The sequence below is a fragment of the Spea bombifrons genome, chromosome 4 (genome assembly GCF_027358695.1).
Source record: "Spea bombifrons isolate aSpeBom1 chromosome 4, aSpeBom1.2.pri, whole genome shotgun sequence".
Taxonomy (NCBI): Eukaryota; Metazoa; Chordata; class Amphibia; order Anura; family Pelobatidae; genus Spea; species Spea bombifrons.
In genome coordinates this window covers 96,773,106-96,792,028 of record NC_071090.1, presented here as the reverse complement: position 1 = coordinate 96,792,028, position 18,923 = coordinate 96,773,106, and the positions used below count along the sequence as shown (strand labels likewise).

Sequence of the window (18,923 nt, the reverse complement as noted above, 5' to 3'; positions counted from 1 at the left end):
TCACCGGAAACATTTTAAAAAGCTGGAACTTGTAGGCCGTCCACCCCTTTTTGGATTTATAGATCGGAAGGGGCAGCTTGACGTTCCTGGCGTACTGGGAGAACAACAGGACCAGGAAAATGGTGCTTTTGGAAGAGAGAGATCAGAAGGTTAATTCATGGCAGCGCAGAAACATTTGATCCTACGTCAAGTCAGGAGTAACGCCTTAAACAGAAATAAGATGACGGATAGAGCTTCTAGCTTGGCAACCCCAGCAATCTAACCCACACCCCGATATATAATATTACGCTCTGTGAAGCCTCGCTGATAGCCAGAAAACAAAACAATACACCCTAACACTGCCAAACTGTCTAGGAATAAACCACACGATTGTCTATCAGAGGCATATACTAATTAAACAAAAATAGCACGTGCGTCACACGGACACTAAACGATTCCCGTAACACATCAGTGTCCTACGTTTATTATCGCTGAACCGTTACTACTTGGCCTGGTGAAGTATTTATCCAGGCTTAGGGATTTGGCTGCTCATTGCATATTAAATATCATCACAACCTCCTGATGATGGAATATGCAATGATATTTATACGAATATCCGGTGGATTTAAATAACTTACATTGGCCAGGTGCGTGTCCCCCAACCAGACTGGGTGTCCCTAATGAGTGGTATGTTACCAGACAGGGAGTCCCTTATTACCAAATGAGTGGTATGTTACTTTACTGAGGGGAAGGTAAACAAATGGAAAGGCCTCCCAGCAGAAGTGGTAAAGGCTAATACATTGAGGGAATTTAAACATGCACAGGATAAGCATATGGCTCCTGAATCAAGACCAAAGGCCTGAATAGGGTCTGACGATAGTTACAGTACGAAAAAATGGGCAGAGCAGGTAGGCTGAATGGTTCGTATCTGCCTATGACTCTATGACTTCTATAGGGCGCATTGTATGTTTTTTATTGTTCTGTCATCACACGTGGGAAGCACTGAATCTGAGGCAATGTTAACATCCAGCAGCAGATAAGGGCATTTTAGTTCCACCATAGCAGATCTTGCCCCAGTACTTACAGCATAGCAATGCCCCAGTGCTTGCCGGCTCTCTCCCCCGCCGCCTGGAATCCGGACAGCCCGATGAGGGACACAGTAGGGGTGATGGTAAGTGGTCCGATATACCTCAGTAAGGCTCCGGGGAGCCCAAGGAAGCCAATGACCACTTCAATCAATGATGACATAATGATGGCACCTTGTATCTGGAGAGAGAATGGCAGAAGGGAGGTTAATGATGGAAGATCGTAAAACCATTATGCAAATACCGGTAGTTGTAGTACGGTTATAAGAAGATACAAGAACGCATACAAGGGGCAAACGCACTGGCAAAATGGACCACATACCTATCACACGCATTAAATGCATATGATGGCTGGTGCGTCCCTTTAAGCCTCTTTGTTGAGCACATAGCAACTGTTTCTCTGTACAGTTGCTTGCAATATACACAGTCATGGCGTTGGGCATAGCGTTCTATTCAAAAATAAACAAATTAGTCAAAGTCTACATCAGACTACCAGTTTACGCCAAACTTGTGACCCGCTTCTCATTAATAAAGAGACGTCACCAGGATTTCCCACAATGCACTGCATGCAAAGGCTTTAAATGACAGTACCTCTCGTATTCTCGGGTACCAGATGTCTTCTGTGTGTAGCAGCTCCGTTCCATTGGACATAGATACATCTAGAAGAAATACAACTTATGATGAGTACATGACGAGCCCTTATCATATAAAAGGTAAGCAGGCATGATCTCAACGAAGCATAACTCATCTATACCAAACTGCAAGAATGCTTTCCACATCCAGATGAACAAAGTGAGAACGCTTTATGGCTGCTGCAAAACTGACACTGGTCACAAGGGAAATCTATAGATTAGCTGCAGTAACAAAATTAGAGTAATATAACAATATATACCCCTCTCCCTGGTGTGCTTTGTCAAGCCCGTCATCAAAGGGGTAATTGAAATCATAAACGATGGAGGCTCTCTGTATCGGTACTTAGAGAATAAGCCTTTATCTGGGCACGGCTGACTAAGCGCCACAAATAAGTGTGTGAATAGAGGTACAAGTACAAGCTTGAGCCCGACAGCTCAGATACAAACTACTGACAGAATAATGGGGTTATCCCTCTAATAAGGACAGAGGCTCCTTTGGCAACAATGGGGATTTTAAACGTGCTACGCAATTAGAATAAAATGACTTGGGAGTCGGATGAATGCATTGGATTACTTGAATATTAGAAATACATCTGTCAGGTTTTCACAGACTCTCAGATATTGTGAATTAGAGACACCTACACAGAGTATAGACAGAAAGCGACAGTAGATAAGATCTTACCCCGAAAGCTGCTCCGTATGTACCTGCTGTAATGTTTTATTCATACAGAATAGCACTTCTAACTCCCAGCAGAAGGGATGCAGGTTAACACAGTCAGGGAACTCAAACACGTATGGGGGGGATAGGCATAAAGCTATCCTGAATCTAAGACAAGGACCGAGTAAACCCTACAAGCACGTAAAAAGGGGACAGAAAAAAAGAGTCAAAGAGCTTGTCTGCCATCAAACTCCGTTTCTACGGCGGTTACAAACGCGAGTCCTCTTACGGACCCGCCGGCTGCAGTTCTGGTCCTTTATCTGTGTGATGCAACTACCATCATCCTCATCGGGCCTAGGGGAGAGCTCCAGAAAATAATTGCCCCATGCGTGGGTATTTATTAGCCTTTTTCTCACATTCTACGCTTTTAACCCCGTTTGTGCACTTATGATGCAACACCTGTTACACGATGGGTTAAAACGGAGCTCATGTTTGTATTGTATTGCTTCTGTCAGTAATGAAGATTACGCACATTCTTTATACCAGTGTCCCTAGCCGGGGGCAGAGGGGATTAGCAGCCTGCCAAAGAGAAAAATAATCTCACGCCGCTTACTTTCCAAACTTTTGCTTCCCCAGCAAGAAACACACCCAACAGAACAAAGGAAGACAGGAGGAACTCCGGTGAACGGGATCCTGACATTTCTATAGGTGTCATATGGGGTATTTACCTGTAGCGTTACATTTCCACTTCTCAAGGGATAGAATGGCACGGGCTGGCGCTAAGAATGCAAACGCACTCGCCTGGAACAAGGGTAACCTGCAACACAAGGACACGGCTTGAGGTATTATTCTCCCACCATATAAATAATAACAATAATAATTATAATAACAACATCTCAAACCCCACTTCTTCAGAGAAGCATACCATTGATACAACCACCACACTACCGCTCACCCTTTCCCTGTGCCTTATTTTTGTCACCCCATTCCCTCAAGATTGTAAGCTTGCGAGCCGGGCTCTCTCCACCAAATGTATCGGTTTGTCTTAGTCTGTCAATTCTAGTCTGGTCAGACCCCTTTAATTTATGTATTGTATTAAGCACTGCATAAACTGTTGGCGCTATATAAATAAAAGATAATAATAATAATAACAATAATAATACACATTACTGGGATAGAAGCTCACCGAGAGGGTGGTAAATAATACCGTGAGGGAATTGAAACATGCATCGGACAGACATAAAGCTATCCTGAATCTAATACAGAATGCTGTTCTAAGAATCAGAGTCTCCCCCATTCTTGATCAGATGGGATTTTGAACATTGTAAAAATGTCCCCCAATGGTAGAGCAGAATGGGGTACAGTCAGTGGTGATGAAAGCAGGACAGGGAAGTATTAAAGTATCACTTGCTGGATCGGTTGTTGCAGGCGGATAGAGGGCGGTCAGACACTTTACCTGCCGGTCCCAGTAATCCTGCGCACTCCCGCAAGGCTGTCTTCGCGTTGCTCGCACACAGCGTCTCTTCTTCAGACTCGTCACATCACGTTACGTCACGAGTCTGCTCCGTTCCTGCTTCCCCTGGGAGGCACAAGGAGACGCAGTGTGCAAGCAATGCAAAGGCAGCCCTGCAGGTGTGCGCGGGAAATCTGCAGTTCAGGTAGGGGGGTGGGGGAGTTTGTATGAACGAGTATGCGTGATTGAGGGAATGAATGAGTATCTATGAATGAGAGAATTAAATTTTTCTCTAAAAGCTGTGACAGAATGTTTGCAGGAGTGGGCGGGATAGGACACATATGTTGTGGGAGTGGGCGGTAATGGTCAGAAATTTAGCGGGATTAAGAAAACAGTCCCGCACAGGGCTCTAGACAGAGGCATGATGTGCATTGTAATCATGGTAGGAAAGCCTGTCATCGGTAAGACTGGATGAGCCAGGATGTCAGCCGTGCAGTGGGTACGTCAGGTACTCTTCTCCATGAGCAAGGCCTGGAGTCTGGCTCAGCTTGTGCCCTCTGCCAGTCACCACTCGTTTAACATGCATGAAGTAGACAACGATCAGTTTTCTCGTTCCCATCAACTGCTAGAAGATGACTCTCCTTAGCCAGCAGTATAGTGTGAACCATCCACACACTCCCAATGCACGCTTTCCCCTAATGATTCATCACTGAACTCTGTCACAACTTGCCATTGCCACTGCTAGGCATATCTACTATCACAATAAAAGGGGCCAAACTTGGGGGAGGGTAGCTCCCAAAGGACCGGAGCCTAAAAGATCCCACATATTTATATGCACACATAACCTTATTACTCACCTGCACCCAAAAGTTGTCTGAAGCAAAGTAGTGATTCCAACGCAGAAGAAAATGGTCCCAATAAGTTGACTGGTGGCCCACTGGTCAAAACCAACGCACATGGCTTCTGCTAGTAGGAATGGGACGGCCACTGTCCCACTGAAACATGTCAGGTAATGCTGTGGGAAGCAAGACAGAGGGGGCACAAATTAACAACATGCGTCATGAAGAGGGACACCAACTGTGCCTCTGATCTAAGTTTAGACAATATTAGCAGTCTCATTCCCAAGGTATCTTCTCATTTTTGTTTTGGGTTGTAGACTATGCATGGAAATACCGAAAGGTCCGAGTAATTGGGCAAATTAAACGAGCTTTCTTCTAAAAGAACTGACTTTGTTAAAGAGTGTGCTGCCGCCATAGGGTGAATTTATGAGACCCTTTTCCACGAGGTCAGCTTTTGTTTTAGGCCCCTTTTTGTGCGTTTTATTTAAAGGGTAAGTTAACATCACTTCCACACTCGTGATCTCCAGTTTTCTGTCTAGTCGGCGCTCTGCGTCAGACTATGTTTAGGATTCGGTCAGCAAAATAGGAAGACGTGAGGAAAATTAGGGGAAAGGGTCAATGTATGTAGGACAGCATTCAACAGAGAATAAACTAGAGAAGTAAAACAAGGAAGCTGAAGATGAAAAGCCTAGTTACAGGGGAGCAAAGTTCCAGGGCTGCCCTCGGGGCTTCATGGGCCCAGGGAAGAAGGGTTTTTGCTGGGGCTTTGTGCCATTAGGATGGGCACACACTCCGTCACATTGGTGGTCTTTGCAGGTCTGAGAGAGGCAGAGCGCTGGGGTATGACATCATATCTCAACGCTTCGCCTCAGTCCTGCAGAGACCTCACGCATCAGGGTCAGCACAGCGGCAGCGTGATATCCCGGGTGGGACCCTTGCTGCCACTGCGCGGTTCAGGCTAATACCGTTTCTTTCAGAAAACCATTCTATGAATACAGCGGTTATTACGTACCATGGCACAGTTTATTTTTATAATTTTATACGGCTGTCTCCAGAATGCATTATAAAAAAAACACCTATTTTCCAGGGTCCAATCGTATGAAATCATTATCAAAACACACATCGAGTTTCACCATTTGTTTAATCTCGCTGCACATTGGACTTCCCGATTAATAATTAGTAAGATCACATTCTTCTTTTTGGGTTCAACCAATGTCATTTATTGTATCTGATAGGCATCCAATATTTTAGCGAAGGAAATCATTAAAGCCGCAGGAGGTGGAAAGTCACTGCAATCCTCTCTCACACCATGTGACTTAAACTGTCAATCAATGGACCTGGGGGGTCCCTACTTACCTGTAACCCCAAAAAGATGCACAGATACCACGGGGGCACATCCTCCACTGTATAGATCATATCCATCATCTGCCGGTCAAAGCTTCCAATGCTATCCAAAGTCTCCGCCAAAGAGCTCTGCAATTAATAAGTGAGAGAGGTTTAATTACTCTAGTTGCTTATTATATCATCGTACGACTGCTTTCTACACACCAATCTCCGTCCGCCTATTTATCTTAAACACGGAAGGTTTGTTGGGCATCTTTATTCCTAAAATGTGACTTTATTGCCTCGGTTCATTTGTCTGCTGATGCAGGTTGGCGAAACACCGACAGTCCTTAAGTAACCTCGCCTGACGTAATCAAGAAACGCTATTCTGCTAGAGCGTTTACAATCCGTATGTAATAAGAGATAAGATTGCACCGGCCCTGGCACCACGGATGCTTAGCGGCAAGCTACAGGTATTAAAGAATTGTGTTTCAACATGGGGAACAAAATACAATTTCATTTGGATCTCTTCCATATATATTATTTCACACCCTGCCATAAAAATGCGATTTATTAATCACACCTGCTCGTGTTTCCGGACAAGAGGGAATTAAGAACTAAAATATTAATTTTACAGAACAAAAGAACCACAACTGGGGGGACTGGAAGTGAAGTTTATCGCTGCGTTTTGGTCGGGATTTAATACAGGAAAAGATTTCTGGCAGCAAAGAGTTCTGGACCTGGACGTGTGCCCAGCGTAGACATTGACCTTAAACTTTTGCAATCTGGGCAAAGATTGAATACCTTGAAAAAATATCTATTTACTTTTGCCACATCAGAAAAGCACATAGTATGCCGAGCTATACAATACAACTGGCGGCAGAAGGATTAATAATAAAAAATAATAATAATAGTAAATACCAGACAAACGAACCTGAGCAGGTATTAGCAATAAAATAAATAAAAAAAAGAGAGATACGGCGTGGATGTTACCAAATGCTGTTATCCAACCATAACCAGACTTGTTTTAATCCAACTCGTTCTAAGAACAGAAACAGTCAACGTATTGTTCCATGAAAACCACAATTATAAAAAAAATAAAATGGAAATAAATAAAAAAAAAACAATTGAAACTAGTAGTTGGTAGCGAAGGGAAATGGATCGCTGCAGAGGGGTTAAGGCATTTTTCTTCATGGGAGGGTGGACCGGTTTTGCCTTATAAAAGGCTTATACTTTGTATATACCGTATAACAACTTAAACAAGTCATATATACGTAGTTTAAGGCAAACCGCGCATCACAACACATGATGCAGTAAAAATAAATACATTTTTTAAAAAAAAGGAATTTTCACCGTCATTTTCCCATAAATGACAAATCAAATAGCTTTTACCCCAAACATATCTCCCTCCAGCGCTGGCCCAATGAACACTGCGGATGGGGGTCTGAGATCCCCCAGGCACATGCGCAGTGAGTGTTCCTTGATTGATTTTAATGGAAATACTTTCTAGCTTCGAGCAACAAGTCAGTGGCAACAAATGTCAGACCACGGAGGCGGATAAAACAAGCTGCTGCAGCAGGGCTGCAGCTTCTAGATCTGATGAGTATGTTAACTCACATAGTACTTTACTATGCATGTCACTAGATTGGGTGTCTGGGACATTAGACTGTCCCTTTAAATAGATCATCACCAGATGCTCTAGTATAAAGGCATCCAAGTGGGCGACGCTCATTGCAATGGAAAATTAATTTGAGGTTCATATGAATCCCTTGCAAGGAAAATGTTCCCCAATAGACAGAGAAGAACACGAGAACACTTGTCACTATTAGAGGAGCCGCAGTTCCAGTAGAAACAATTTTACTTGAAAATTCACTGTTCACTCTCTTGCTTTTTAAAGTGCGAGGAGAGCTAAATGATCCTTGGGTTGACACAGATCCTCTGAGTGTAACGAGACAGAAAAGCGAGATTTATAAAATCAAACCGCATTTACGCTGCAGAGCGTTGTATGATCCTACAGCATTACCTATACGAGGTGAGCAGCTTCTCCTGCTGAGCTGGACCTGAACACCGTAAAGCTAATATTACTAATAATATCATTTATTTAAAACAGAAAAACGGTTAAAGATTTAAGCGGCATTCAATGTGCCAATAACTATTGGTTTCTTTAAATAAATGGACTAAAGATGGTGCTTTTTTTGTTATTCTAGAGACAGCTAGGTTAAAAAGTGACAGATGGAGCCAAAATCTATATAAAAATGTCATAAAAGTACAGAACGTCCCTCCGTTCATCTCCTTAAACTGCCAGAGCTAGACTCAAAAGACATGTAAAAGAAAAATAAAAGGTTTTTAAGAGACTTTCCATGAATGGTTTGGTTGAGCGCAGAAACCTTTTCACCCCACAGAATCCAGTGGAAGCTCAGAAGAACAAGACGCTTCACTGAACCAAAATAAATAGAATCCCGGCGTTATCACTAACCTTTTCCGCAATGCCGCTTTCCGTGGTATAGATGGCCATGAGTTCAGTGTCTTCATTATCTTGATCCGCGCTCGACGCAGCTCCTCCGTTTATCACCACCTACAATACACAAACAACGTTAGGACACGTCCGTGACCCACAGCCCCCAAATCTTTACCACCAATGTGTAGCCACCGGCCCCCAAATAGCTGCCAAAAGACCCCCCCCCGCGACACCTTCAGCCAGCCCTATCCCGGGACGTGACATATACTGGCATCCAAAATGTACTTTGTGTAAAAAGGTTGCATGAATGCATTATCGGTGGGGAGACAGGAGACCATATAACACTTTATTACACGTTTGCGATGTTTTATTACATTGTATATAGCATGGTGGTATAGAAAGAAAAAAAAGATACTTTTATGGTTACCTTGAGAACATAAGCATTTATACACACAATACAGCCTTCACTGTAACGACCCAAACCCTCCAAAGCCATTTCCATTGCTACAATTACCAATCGCATTATATTCTTTCAGAAATCAGTGATACAAATATACATAAACATGCGCAACAATCACACACACCGTAGCAGGTATATCGTGGTTTCATTTAATAAACAGCTTGTCTGCTACACCTGATGTCTGTAAAATATCCTATAATCCTATATTTGAACGAATTCCTGATCAGGTCAGAAAAAAAAAAAAAAGTGATAAGAACCGTGACTTGGAGCACGCGCGTAATCGCCACGGCCTTGGCACAGCGCCAACACTACACAGCGTTACAACTAAAACGTTAATGACATCATTGGAAACGCAGTTCTCGGTAAATGGCATTTTTCTCCATGCAGCTCGGTTTCAAAGAAAGTGGCCGATCTGGAAGCCTCCGGATACCGAAACCCATCAGCCTTCACAGCCCACGGAAGGCGAGAACCCAAACCCAAGGCTCCTTCTGTGTAATTATTCATTAATCTCAGGATAGGTGTATATATATTATATATATATATATATATATATATATATATATATACACACACACACACATATACACACATATACATACATACACACACAGGGCTTTGCGATGGATGGGAATTCCACGTGATTACACAAACTATTTGATTCCCGAAGGATGATGAGGTTATTACTCTCCTTAAATACTCTATACGGCTCATCAGGATAAAGAGCGATGCGAACGGAAGCACGGGACGTATTTTACTGCTTGAATAACAGATTGTCTCTACTAACAAAGGGCAGCAACGCCGGCCGAACCGCACAGGCTGAGCCTTCCCCGGGCAGGAGATTTACGCTCACACATCACACTCACCGCACAACAGAGGAACATCCTCGTCACGAACGCCTCTTATAACCGCCGACGGCTACCAACACACATTGCTCTAAAGCCACTGAATGGCAAAATCCTTTTTTTATTGCATATGAATAAACATGATCTACCTGCCAAGGAAATTAATAATAATAGCAATAATCTGTGAGCAGTCCTTAAAAGGAGGACGCAGCTCTCAGCGGGCATTCTGTACGTCTGTTTCATACTTTACATATTTTAGTGTTTTTGGTTTGCATCCGGACAACAGCAAAAAAAACAAAAAACAAACAAAAAAAGGGGCTAGTCTCGTTCTGCATGTTTGTCTTTTCTCTGGGGGAAAGTTTTAAAGGGAAAAGATAAAGCGACGTTTGCTTACCCTTACAAAAAATTACTGCAGTTTTTCTGCAGTTTTTTGGACATGAAAAAACTGCAATACTGTACTTTTACTGCAGTATTACTGCACGTTTACTGCAGTTTTACTGCATTTGTACTTCACTGTACTGCATTATTACTGCACATTTACTGCGCTTTTTTTTTTACTGCAATTATACTGCATTGTACTTCAATGTACTGCAGCTTTATTGCAATTGTACTTCCGTACAAAAATAACTGCAGTACAACTGCAGTACAGTGAAGTACAAATGCAGTAAAACTGCAGTAAATGTGCAGTAAAAGTGCAGTAAAAGTGCAGTATTGCAGTTTTTTCATGTCCAAAAAACTGCAGTATTACTTCAGAAAAACTGCAGTAATTTTTTCGTAAGGGTAATAATGGCCGGTGCGCTGTCACAAGACTTCGGTGTCACCAGCCTGGATTTATGATGACAAACGTGACTCAGCATCGCAGCCTCAGGATTTTTTTTGTCTTCCTTAAAGAGATTGCAGCGGCCGGTCAGGAGGGAGAAGCGTTATCTAAGACGGCTGGCTCAGCCTTAAATTATTAAATCGCCATCGTATCCAGGTTTGAAGCCCTTTATACTACATATGATGCTCTGGGTTAATAATTGGCAATTGGATTACCCAGATCTGACATTCACCTTAGGCTTCGGGGCACTTCATTCAGTGGGCTCTGGACCAAGAGCCAGACTGTCCCGGGAAAAAACGGGACGGTTGGGAGGTATCCATACAGTATATATTTAATCTGTAACAAATGAAATATGGTAAACTGCTCATAGAAGTGAGATGAGGGATAATCTGGAATGTGACGGCTCCCTTTACGAGGTGAAATTGTATAATTGACATTGCATGGCGGGGGAGGGGAGCAGCAAGGCCGATAAACACAAAGTTTATAAATATGACGAATGCGATTAGCAGAAGATACAGCGAACATAACGTGGCTTCAGAACATTCTATTTAACAGAGTACAGGAGAGACGTTTCCCCAGTTACACATGATAAAAATGTAGAAGCCAGGCTGATATTTTTTTGGCCTTCCTATGACCAGGACAATACACTAGCCCAAAAAGTTAAGCACAGCCGAAAAATCACAGCTACCAAGCCCCGGAGCATGTAATAAACCTACAGACTGAGAACAGGGATGATTTTAACGCCGGCCCCAGCAGCTCCCTAAAACGTACGCTGAATTTGTTAAATGTTTATTAAGCGCGAGCAACACGTCATTTCCAGAACAAGATCGTTATTCCGATCCTCGGAACGTCACATAGCTAGAATTTAATATCAGGGAGGCACTGGGGGCGTAAGATTCTCCCCAAACCAAGATTAAAGCAACAAAGCCGTTTCCATAGAAACCGGACACTTAAAGAAAAGAAATACACAGAGATAATTAAGAATACCATTAAAGAAACGCTGTGATTGCTTTGTGCTGCGGCACCACGCTGCGAACAGACGGCAATAACCTTTTATCAGATGGATACATGCGAGAGAAAGAAGCCCAAAGACTAATAATAGCTTCTGGAAAGAATGTATTTTTACATCTGAGATGAAACACTTTTTGTAAGAAACATAAGCAAGCTGCTCACGGGCAGCGATAACGCAGCGATCGGGAGGCCGGGCTCAGTCACGTGCGTCACCGCGGACAGACCCGGGACTATCATTAGACAGGTAGAAGGCAATGTATTTCCAATGCTTCGGTCATTAATTAGTTAATAAATGGATTTTTTTGGGAAGGCACGATGTATAACATCTACCGTTTTTTATTCTGTCCAGCAGTGTTGAGCCAGACCAAAAACGCCAAAATCATAACCATCCACAAGCACTTTGTTCCCGCAATGCTTGGGTTTTAAAGAAGCCAATTTAAAAAGTACCCGATAGCCCGTACCCTAGCATTGCAATCAGCATAAAGTTCTTCGTTTATTTAATTATGCCTTTAATTCTATATACTATGGACCATTGGGTTACATTGCTATCGGGGGAAATCAACTACATAACTACATAAACTAATCCAAGCGTCATATGCACTATAAAGCTGAGCGGACGCTTTAATGACTTCAATCGTCCGTTTCCTAAAATTGGGACCACGTAGGGGCAGGCGCGCTGCAGCTTCTCCTAAAGGTAAGCAAGTTGAAGTACCTTAATATACATTCTTCATTGGGAGGGGGGGCTGCAGAGCGTCCCTTTAAAGTTCAGCCCCAATGATCCTTGAGCAGAGTCGGATAGCTAAACACACAGAGGATCACAGGAGCTGCGGGAACAGCCATTTCTATTACTACGTTTTTATTCATAAAGTGCCAGCAAATTCCGTAACACAATTCCAAGAGAATGCAGATCTAGCAAGAACATTAACAGATAACAGACATGAAGCTAAAGAGCTTCCCGACGGCTACAGCTGACTTTATCCATTAAATGGATCAAGTATGCCCTTCTCTAAACTCCTAACTGATGGCATGAATATCACGACAAGAGGTTTGTCACAATAATAAGCAGCCGTTGCGCTGTTCCCAAACCGCTGATTCAGCTAAAAAGTCTGTTCCGGCACCGCAAGCTACCAAAGACAAGTTCTTGGCTCAGCAAATAAAAAAAAGACGTCAAGCTGTGTGTTTATGCAGAGATCAGTTTATAGTATTTTAATTCAAAGATACATTTCCTAAAGCATGAATGACTTCTCTGCTATCTCAACCAAAAGATAAAGAAGAGCCGCAACCGCTACGCAATAACTAAGAGATAACGCGACTTCCTGCGCGGTGAGGGCTTTGTTCTGAGAAGGACACCTGCCTCGCATGGACTGGACTCGTATCATTCAGTGACATGAGCTGAAGGTGAGAGTCCTTCATTTCATTGCACGTAGCGTGTCGGGCAGGTGTCTCGCCTTGGAGGACATTCATTCCATCAAACCATCATCTCCTCAACAACGCACATCCACAGAATACTCCCAGCCAGCATCAGCACTAATCCGTGCAAGAGCTCCAGCAGGGTCCAACGAGACCCCTTCCCCATAGAAGAAAGTGATCGCGTGGATTTTAATGAGTGCTTACTTGCTGGTGAGTGGCCGCCTTAAACAGCCATAACTGGTGTGAAACATGGGACACCGGTGGGACGGCAGCATTTGTTTTAATCTTCTTTCGAGTAAAAGAATGCATATTGAAATAGAGATCTAAGTTGTCCGTTTAATTTATGTCCTTGTGACCTCACGGCTCACAGAGTAAATCTCATCATCTACTATCCCAGAGCAAAAACTGAGCGACTCGATCAGGCCTTCTGCTGGGCCATGTGTCTCCAGACCAGAAGCTGCGGACACTCCAGCTGCTGGAGCAGGCGAGGCTTATTTGCCATTAAAAAGAATAAAGTGTCACCTGAAATGGTTTGGGACAGGTGCGCAGGACATTAAAAATGGCCCGTCCCACGTAGGAATTCTCAATTCTGTATGATAAGGAATTCCTAGCAATCTGCGAGCTACCAAACACTAGTTGGAGAGGACCACAGACACCCCAGATAGTTTAACAAACATCACCGACAAAGCTGCCATTGTGTTCCGTGTTTATTAGAAATATCCTAGACCTCTAGACTGATTTTATTCCTCAAGGACATCATTTGACATCCATGCTTTCCCCAGCACACTCGGGAAGGTCTAATCTACACCGACTCGGTGATAATAGAAGCCACCAGGAGTCAAGGGTCGGCCCTGGAAAATAAAACACCACCGTTCTTATCTCAAGAGTAACTTGCTTTCTCCCTCTTATCAGCTCTTTCCTCTAACAAACTTCATACTGGGATCTGATCCACGGGGGCCAAGCGTTTAACTAGCAGTATCTTGGATTAGATCTCTCTACTCTGCACAAAGAGAGTGTTTGATAAAGAGACAGACAATCTAATATCCTATACAGCCCGACCGATAAAAAAATAAAATATCTTATCAACAAGCATTTACAGGACAATAATAACATTGCATTTGTATTACACTGCATATGACGGCAGGAGAGCGCCTTTAACTCTATATATATTTATTTAGGGGAAAGGTAAATCTGTAAAAGATATAAAGAAGTATGTTTAATCGGCACCTACCTTCATCACCGGATATATAAAAGGCAAACCCGATGACTTGTTCATTTGTATGTGTTAAGGCTGCTATAAAGTATAATCTAGGACCCTTTGATGTGAGCCAACTTGTAGTGGGAATGGTTTTATGACAGCTGTATAAAAGAGGTATTATGGCATGATAATCTTACACTCCTTTTACACAGTGAAATGACTGCAGTGACTCAGCCATGGGTTTAAAGGGCCAGGCACACCCCGCTCGCTCGCTTCACTTTGTTCCTTTGTCCTGGCTTCTCTGCAATGTGAAAAGTTGCTTGCCAGCTCTTACCAAATGGCAGCATCATGATGTCATAACGCAGCCGGTACATTCAACAGAAGAAAGAAAAACCTGAATGATTGTTCCTTTAACATCTTTATACACAATGAAAATCCTGGGTGTGTGCGTGTATACCATATATATATATATATATATATATAATATCAAGTAAAGGGCATTTCAGACAATTGAATCCAATAATGTTCCTAGCAGCTGTAAAACCTTAACATTACTTGACCCTTATCCTTGTGCCTTTCCCATGCATGTTTCCACTCCTACGCTACATTTACTTGTGCTGCTGCTGCTGATGGAAGCATATCTGCTTATCTACCAGCCTCGTTATTTACTATTTTAATCTTATTTATGAAAAATTATAAGTACATTTTTTTGTAAATTTCCACAGACCCTGCCAATTGCTATCCATTGAAGCAATTAAGCACTTGGCATTTTAAACTTGCTCAAAATGCAATATTTAAATGATGGGACCTTGGTGAATGGAGTTACTCTCATTGGGTGCCTACAGTCTTATGATTCTAAAGTCCTCCTTCCAGCGAGCAATGGGTTATTCTTGGTAGACAGGAATGTAGCTGAAGTAACCTATTACACGGAACAGATCGTAATTTAAATACTAATATAGTGTGTTCATCCCCTAACATTGATCCACAAAAGCCAGAAGAAAAACAGGGATGATCGAGATGAACCTGAGAAGCTAGAAACACTCTAGAGGTATCCTCGTGCTAGTCCGCTAGTTTCAGAGTTACCACTGTATTTGTATTTTTTAATTGTCCATCACAATGCTTGATAAGGTGAATAAAAATAAAAGATTTAGGAGTGATCTCTGCATTATATTGGCTTCTACATCCAAAACCTTGTAGGTGCTTCCTTACCGGCAGGGCGAAGAAGGCCGGGTGTTTGGATTCCTCCTCATACTTCCCATCTGTAGAGTTTGTGGATTCCATTGCTTTAGATGACGGGTTCCTACCAACGCCCATCTCTAGAACGGTGCCCACTCCTAGCACGCCTCGGCTATGCCTGGCAAGGGGGACACGAGTACTCCGGCTTCCCGTACTACAGCGACGCGCCCTCAAGGGTCAGAGAAAGGAGGCTGCCTCCTTCTGCATCCGGACCGAGCAGTTGCGTATGGACGGTCTTCAATGAAACCTGTAGGGGAAGCAAGGGAATACGGGTGAGTTGATATCCAAATGCCTGCGTATGTACTACATTGAGAGAGAAAAACAAAATCTACTTGCAAACATTTAAATCATTTCCGTAGAATAACCTTTTCTGTTTGTTCAATAAAAGCTAACCTTTTGTAACAAATAATAAGCAACTGTTATTTTGAAGCGACAAGTGGAAAAGCAGAACATTCCAGCACCGCATCAAGAGGAGCATTTGGAGAAAACCGGAGATGTTGCTCCTTGGTGGGGAAATTGTCCCAAACCAACAATAAAAAAGTATTTCTATGACTTGCAGTATACATCCAAATTATTTAGTTTGGATCTCACAGGTCACATATATACACACACGAGTCACATAAGTGTTGAGGACCTCAGAGGTCTCCTCTTCCATAGTTTCTATGCTGGCCCAATGTATCTGCTTTGACAAAACACTCCATCTTATCTTGGACCATACCATTTTCCTTATGCTACATAAACCAGAGAGGCTACACATGCTGGTGGTTCGGCTCACATGTTCTACAGAACCTCCTCAAGTCTTGGTGTTCGATACATGGTTGCTATCAAAGTCCTGGTGGCAACAGAGTACCCGGACATTTATCCAAGGGCAAACGGAGCGAAGGAAGGGTAATAACGATAGCACTGTATGTCCTAGCAGCAGTCTGATAAATAAATCTGATGCTAATTTACCCCTCCCATTAAATAGGATGCTATATGGTCAAGCTCTTTTAACATTATAATATGGGGCTTTACGTGAGTTTATTACAGAATACAAATAGAGTTTATTAGAGAATAGAAATAAACAAGTTAGTCACTTAACTTGTATTTGGAGAGAGACAACGATAGCAGAAGTGCCCGAATGGCGACCTTTTTACCAGCTGCAGCACAGAAGCTGAATAAAGTCTGCAGTGTGACCTCAGATCACATTATCTTCTAGCACCTCTGACCTAAATTAATGTATTTTTTATGTCGATATGTCTACAATCTTTCCGCTACAATCTTTCTATCACATCTCCTCTCTCTCTTCTAAGCTATACATATTGAGATCTCTTGGAGAGAAACAGATATGGCAGATATATACAAAAAATAAATCAATCATCACACTGTCTCTTTACAAAGCCCCAGCAACACTGATGCGTTTCGGGGATAACACTCAGAGCTTTTGGGAAGGATAGTCCAAAATACGCCTTGTCTTCATCCAGACGCATCACGTGCATTCTGTTACTCCAAGACTTTGCGTAACGGATACTGGGCAGCTCTGATACATGAATAACAAAACTGTTAACATGAATTACTTAAATGTATTGTGGCATTTTACGCTCTGATATCAAAGATCACCACACACATACACTCCCGAGCCAAACAGGCTGTTGAAGGGGGTGGTATAAGGATACGGGGAAAAAATGTTTGGATTGAATTGCTGTCGCCACTCAAGGTTGGTAGATAGGAATACGTATCAAGGATTCGCCAAGATAAGAGCCCCGGGTGGCAGCGCGGATGTGGAGGCTGAGCATGGAGACTTCCCCCTTCCACACACTTTGCACAAAGTAACATCTTACAGACACTCAAAAACAGAATTACTTTAAGGCGGCGATTCATATAGATGTTCCAGCTACATAAACTGGGCAAAAAACGGCTAAGAAAAAATGACTGCACGCGTGTAGAAAATATTCAGAAATATGATAAAACTGAAAGAATAAATCACTCCATAGTAATCACAATAGGGTAAGTATTTGGGGGGGGTGGGAGGAGGTGACCACATGTCCCGGGATAGACCCACATTGGGACTTTAAGTCCCGGAATGAAGAGTCTGCGTAAAGGAGGTCTCAGCCAATCAGAAGAGACTTCTAAACTCTCCTGATTGCCTGAGAGTTCAGAAGCCTCTCCTGATAGGCTGAGACCTCCTTCACACCAACTCAGTGTAAGCTGCAACCAGCCACCAGGTATGTGTGTGTAACTGTGTGTGACTGTGTGTGTCATGTCTGGTAATAAAGGAGATAATTCTCTGAATGTAATCATCCCTGGTATATATATATGTATAAAATATTATTAAATCTCAAATCAACATGGTTTCCAAGGCTTCTTAATAAATTAATATATAATAGTATATGTGAATCAGTGTGTATGCGAGATATATATATATATATATATATATATATATATATATATATATAGATATATATCTATATATATTGTATTTATGTGTATGTGACGGTATATATATACATACATGCACACACCTATATATACATACATACACACCTGTGTGGGTGTGCGTGTGATCTCATCTGCTTCATAGAGTGTCCCTGAATGGCAGAAATAAAATGTGGTCGCCCTAATCACATCCCGACAGGTTTGTATTCAGGTTGCTAGTTCTGTTTTATGCTTGCTGCTGCCTACAGACGCCCTTTTACATATTTCACAAAGCCGGACCCGAGATGCCAAATCCGCACGGAATAAACCAGCTCCTATAGGGTTTTGCTGGAACACACGAACCAGGGACCGTACAGTGGTTGCTATGGTGATAAGACCACTTCTCAAACTTTCCACTAGAATCACTATTCATACATAGCTCCATAAATGTCTCTTTTCCTCAATCGGCGGATGATTCATCGGCTGTGAATCACTTCCCTCTCCATACACCGGGGCGTCCCTCTAACAGGCTCGAGCCAACGGTCCACACTAACCACATGGGAGTGAAGCGTACATCGGAGGTGCCAGCGCACATCCCTAGTTTGGACCAACGTCAGAAGCCCCAAGTATTTTTTCACGCATAACCGACGACAAACTGCAGAGATTGACGACATCGGTCGCCCGACAGCAGCCTCCCAAACAGGTAATCATAGTAGATGCCGCATTTCCATCCCGAGTTGGACAATGAATAACTTGCACGTGGTTTTACTCAACCATAGCTAGCACCGGCTGAACCAGTTGTGTTTAAAAACAGCGATATCCTGAAAACCAGATCAAAACATCGGTTCCGATTCGGAAACGGAGTAGCAGCAATGGGTTAACGCGAAGACAAAAGTCCCATGAGAAGAAGGGAGGTGCGTTCTGGATGCAGGAGAATGTCTGAACCTTGACTGATCCGCGGATTAGTGCCCAGATCCTAATAAGCTCCTTGTGAAGGATAATGGACTTAAATCTCACGTGCGTGATTGTGTAGATCAACAAAAAAAAAAGGAAAAGGAAAAAGGCCATGGAATAACCCACTCCAATAAACCTAGAAATGATTAGACATAAATGGAAATCATCTAA

General features: G+C 42.7%; 1 protein-coding gene across 2 annotated transcripts in view; it reads right to left on the bottom strand.

The window, feature by feature from the left end:
- Positions 1-18,923, bottom strand: part of SLC23A2 (solute carrier family 23 member 2) — a 43,795-nt gene that overhangs the window by 8,404 nt on the left and 16,468 nt on the right. For both annotated transcript variants that reach the window (XM_053465209.1, XM_053465210.1), the window contains 8 exons: positions 15,378-15,651; positions 8,446-8,544; positions 6,003-6,119; positions 4,665-4,822; positions 3,083-3,171; positions 1,656-1,723; positions 1,064-1,245; positions 5-125 (listed from right to left, as the gene is read on the bottom strand). In XM_053465209.1, coding sequence (XP_053321184.1) covers positions 5-125; positions 1,064-1,245; positions 1,656-1,723; positions 3,083-3,171; positions 4,665-4,822; positions 6,003-6,119; positions 8,446-8,544; positions 15,378-15,482 — 939 coding nt within the window. In that variant the 5' untranslated portion in view covers positions 15,483-15,651. The remainder of the gene's footprint in view (positions 1-4; positions 126-1,063; positions 1,246-1,655; positions 1,724-3,082; positions 3,172-4,664; positions 4,823-6,002; positions 6,120-8,445; positions 8,545-15,377; positions 15,652-18,923) is intronic.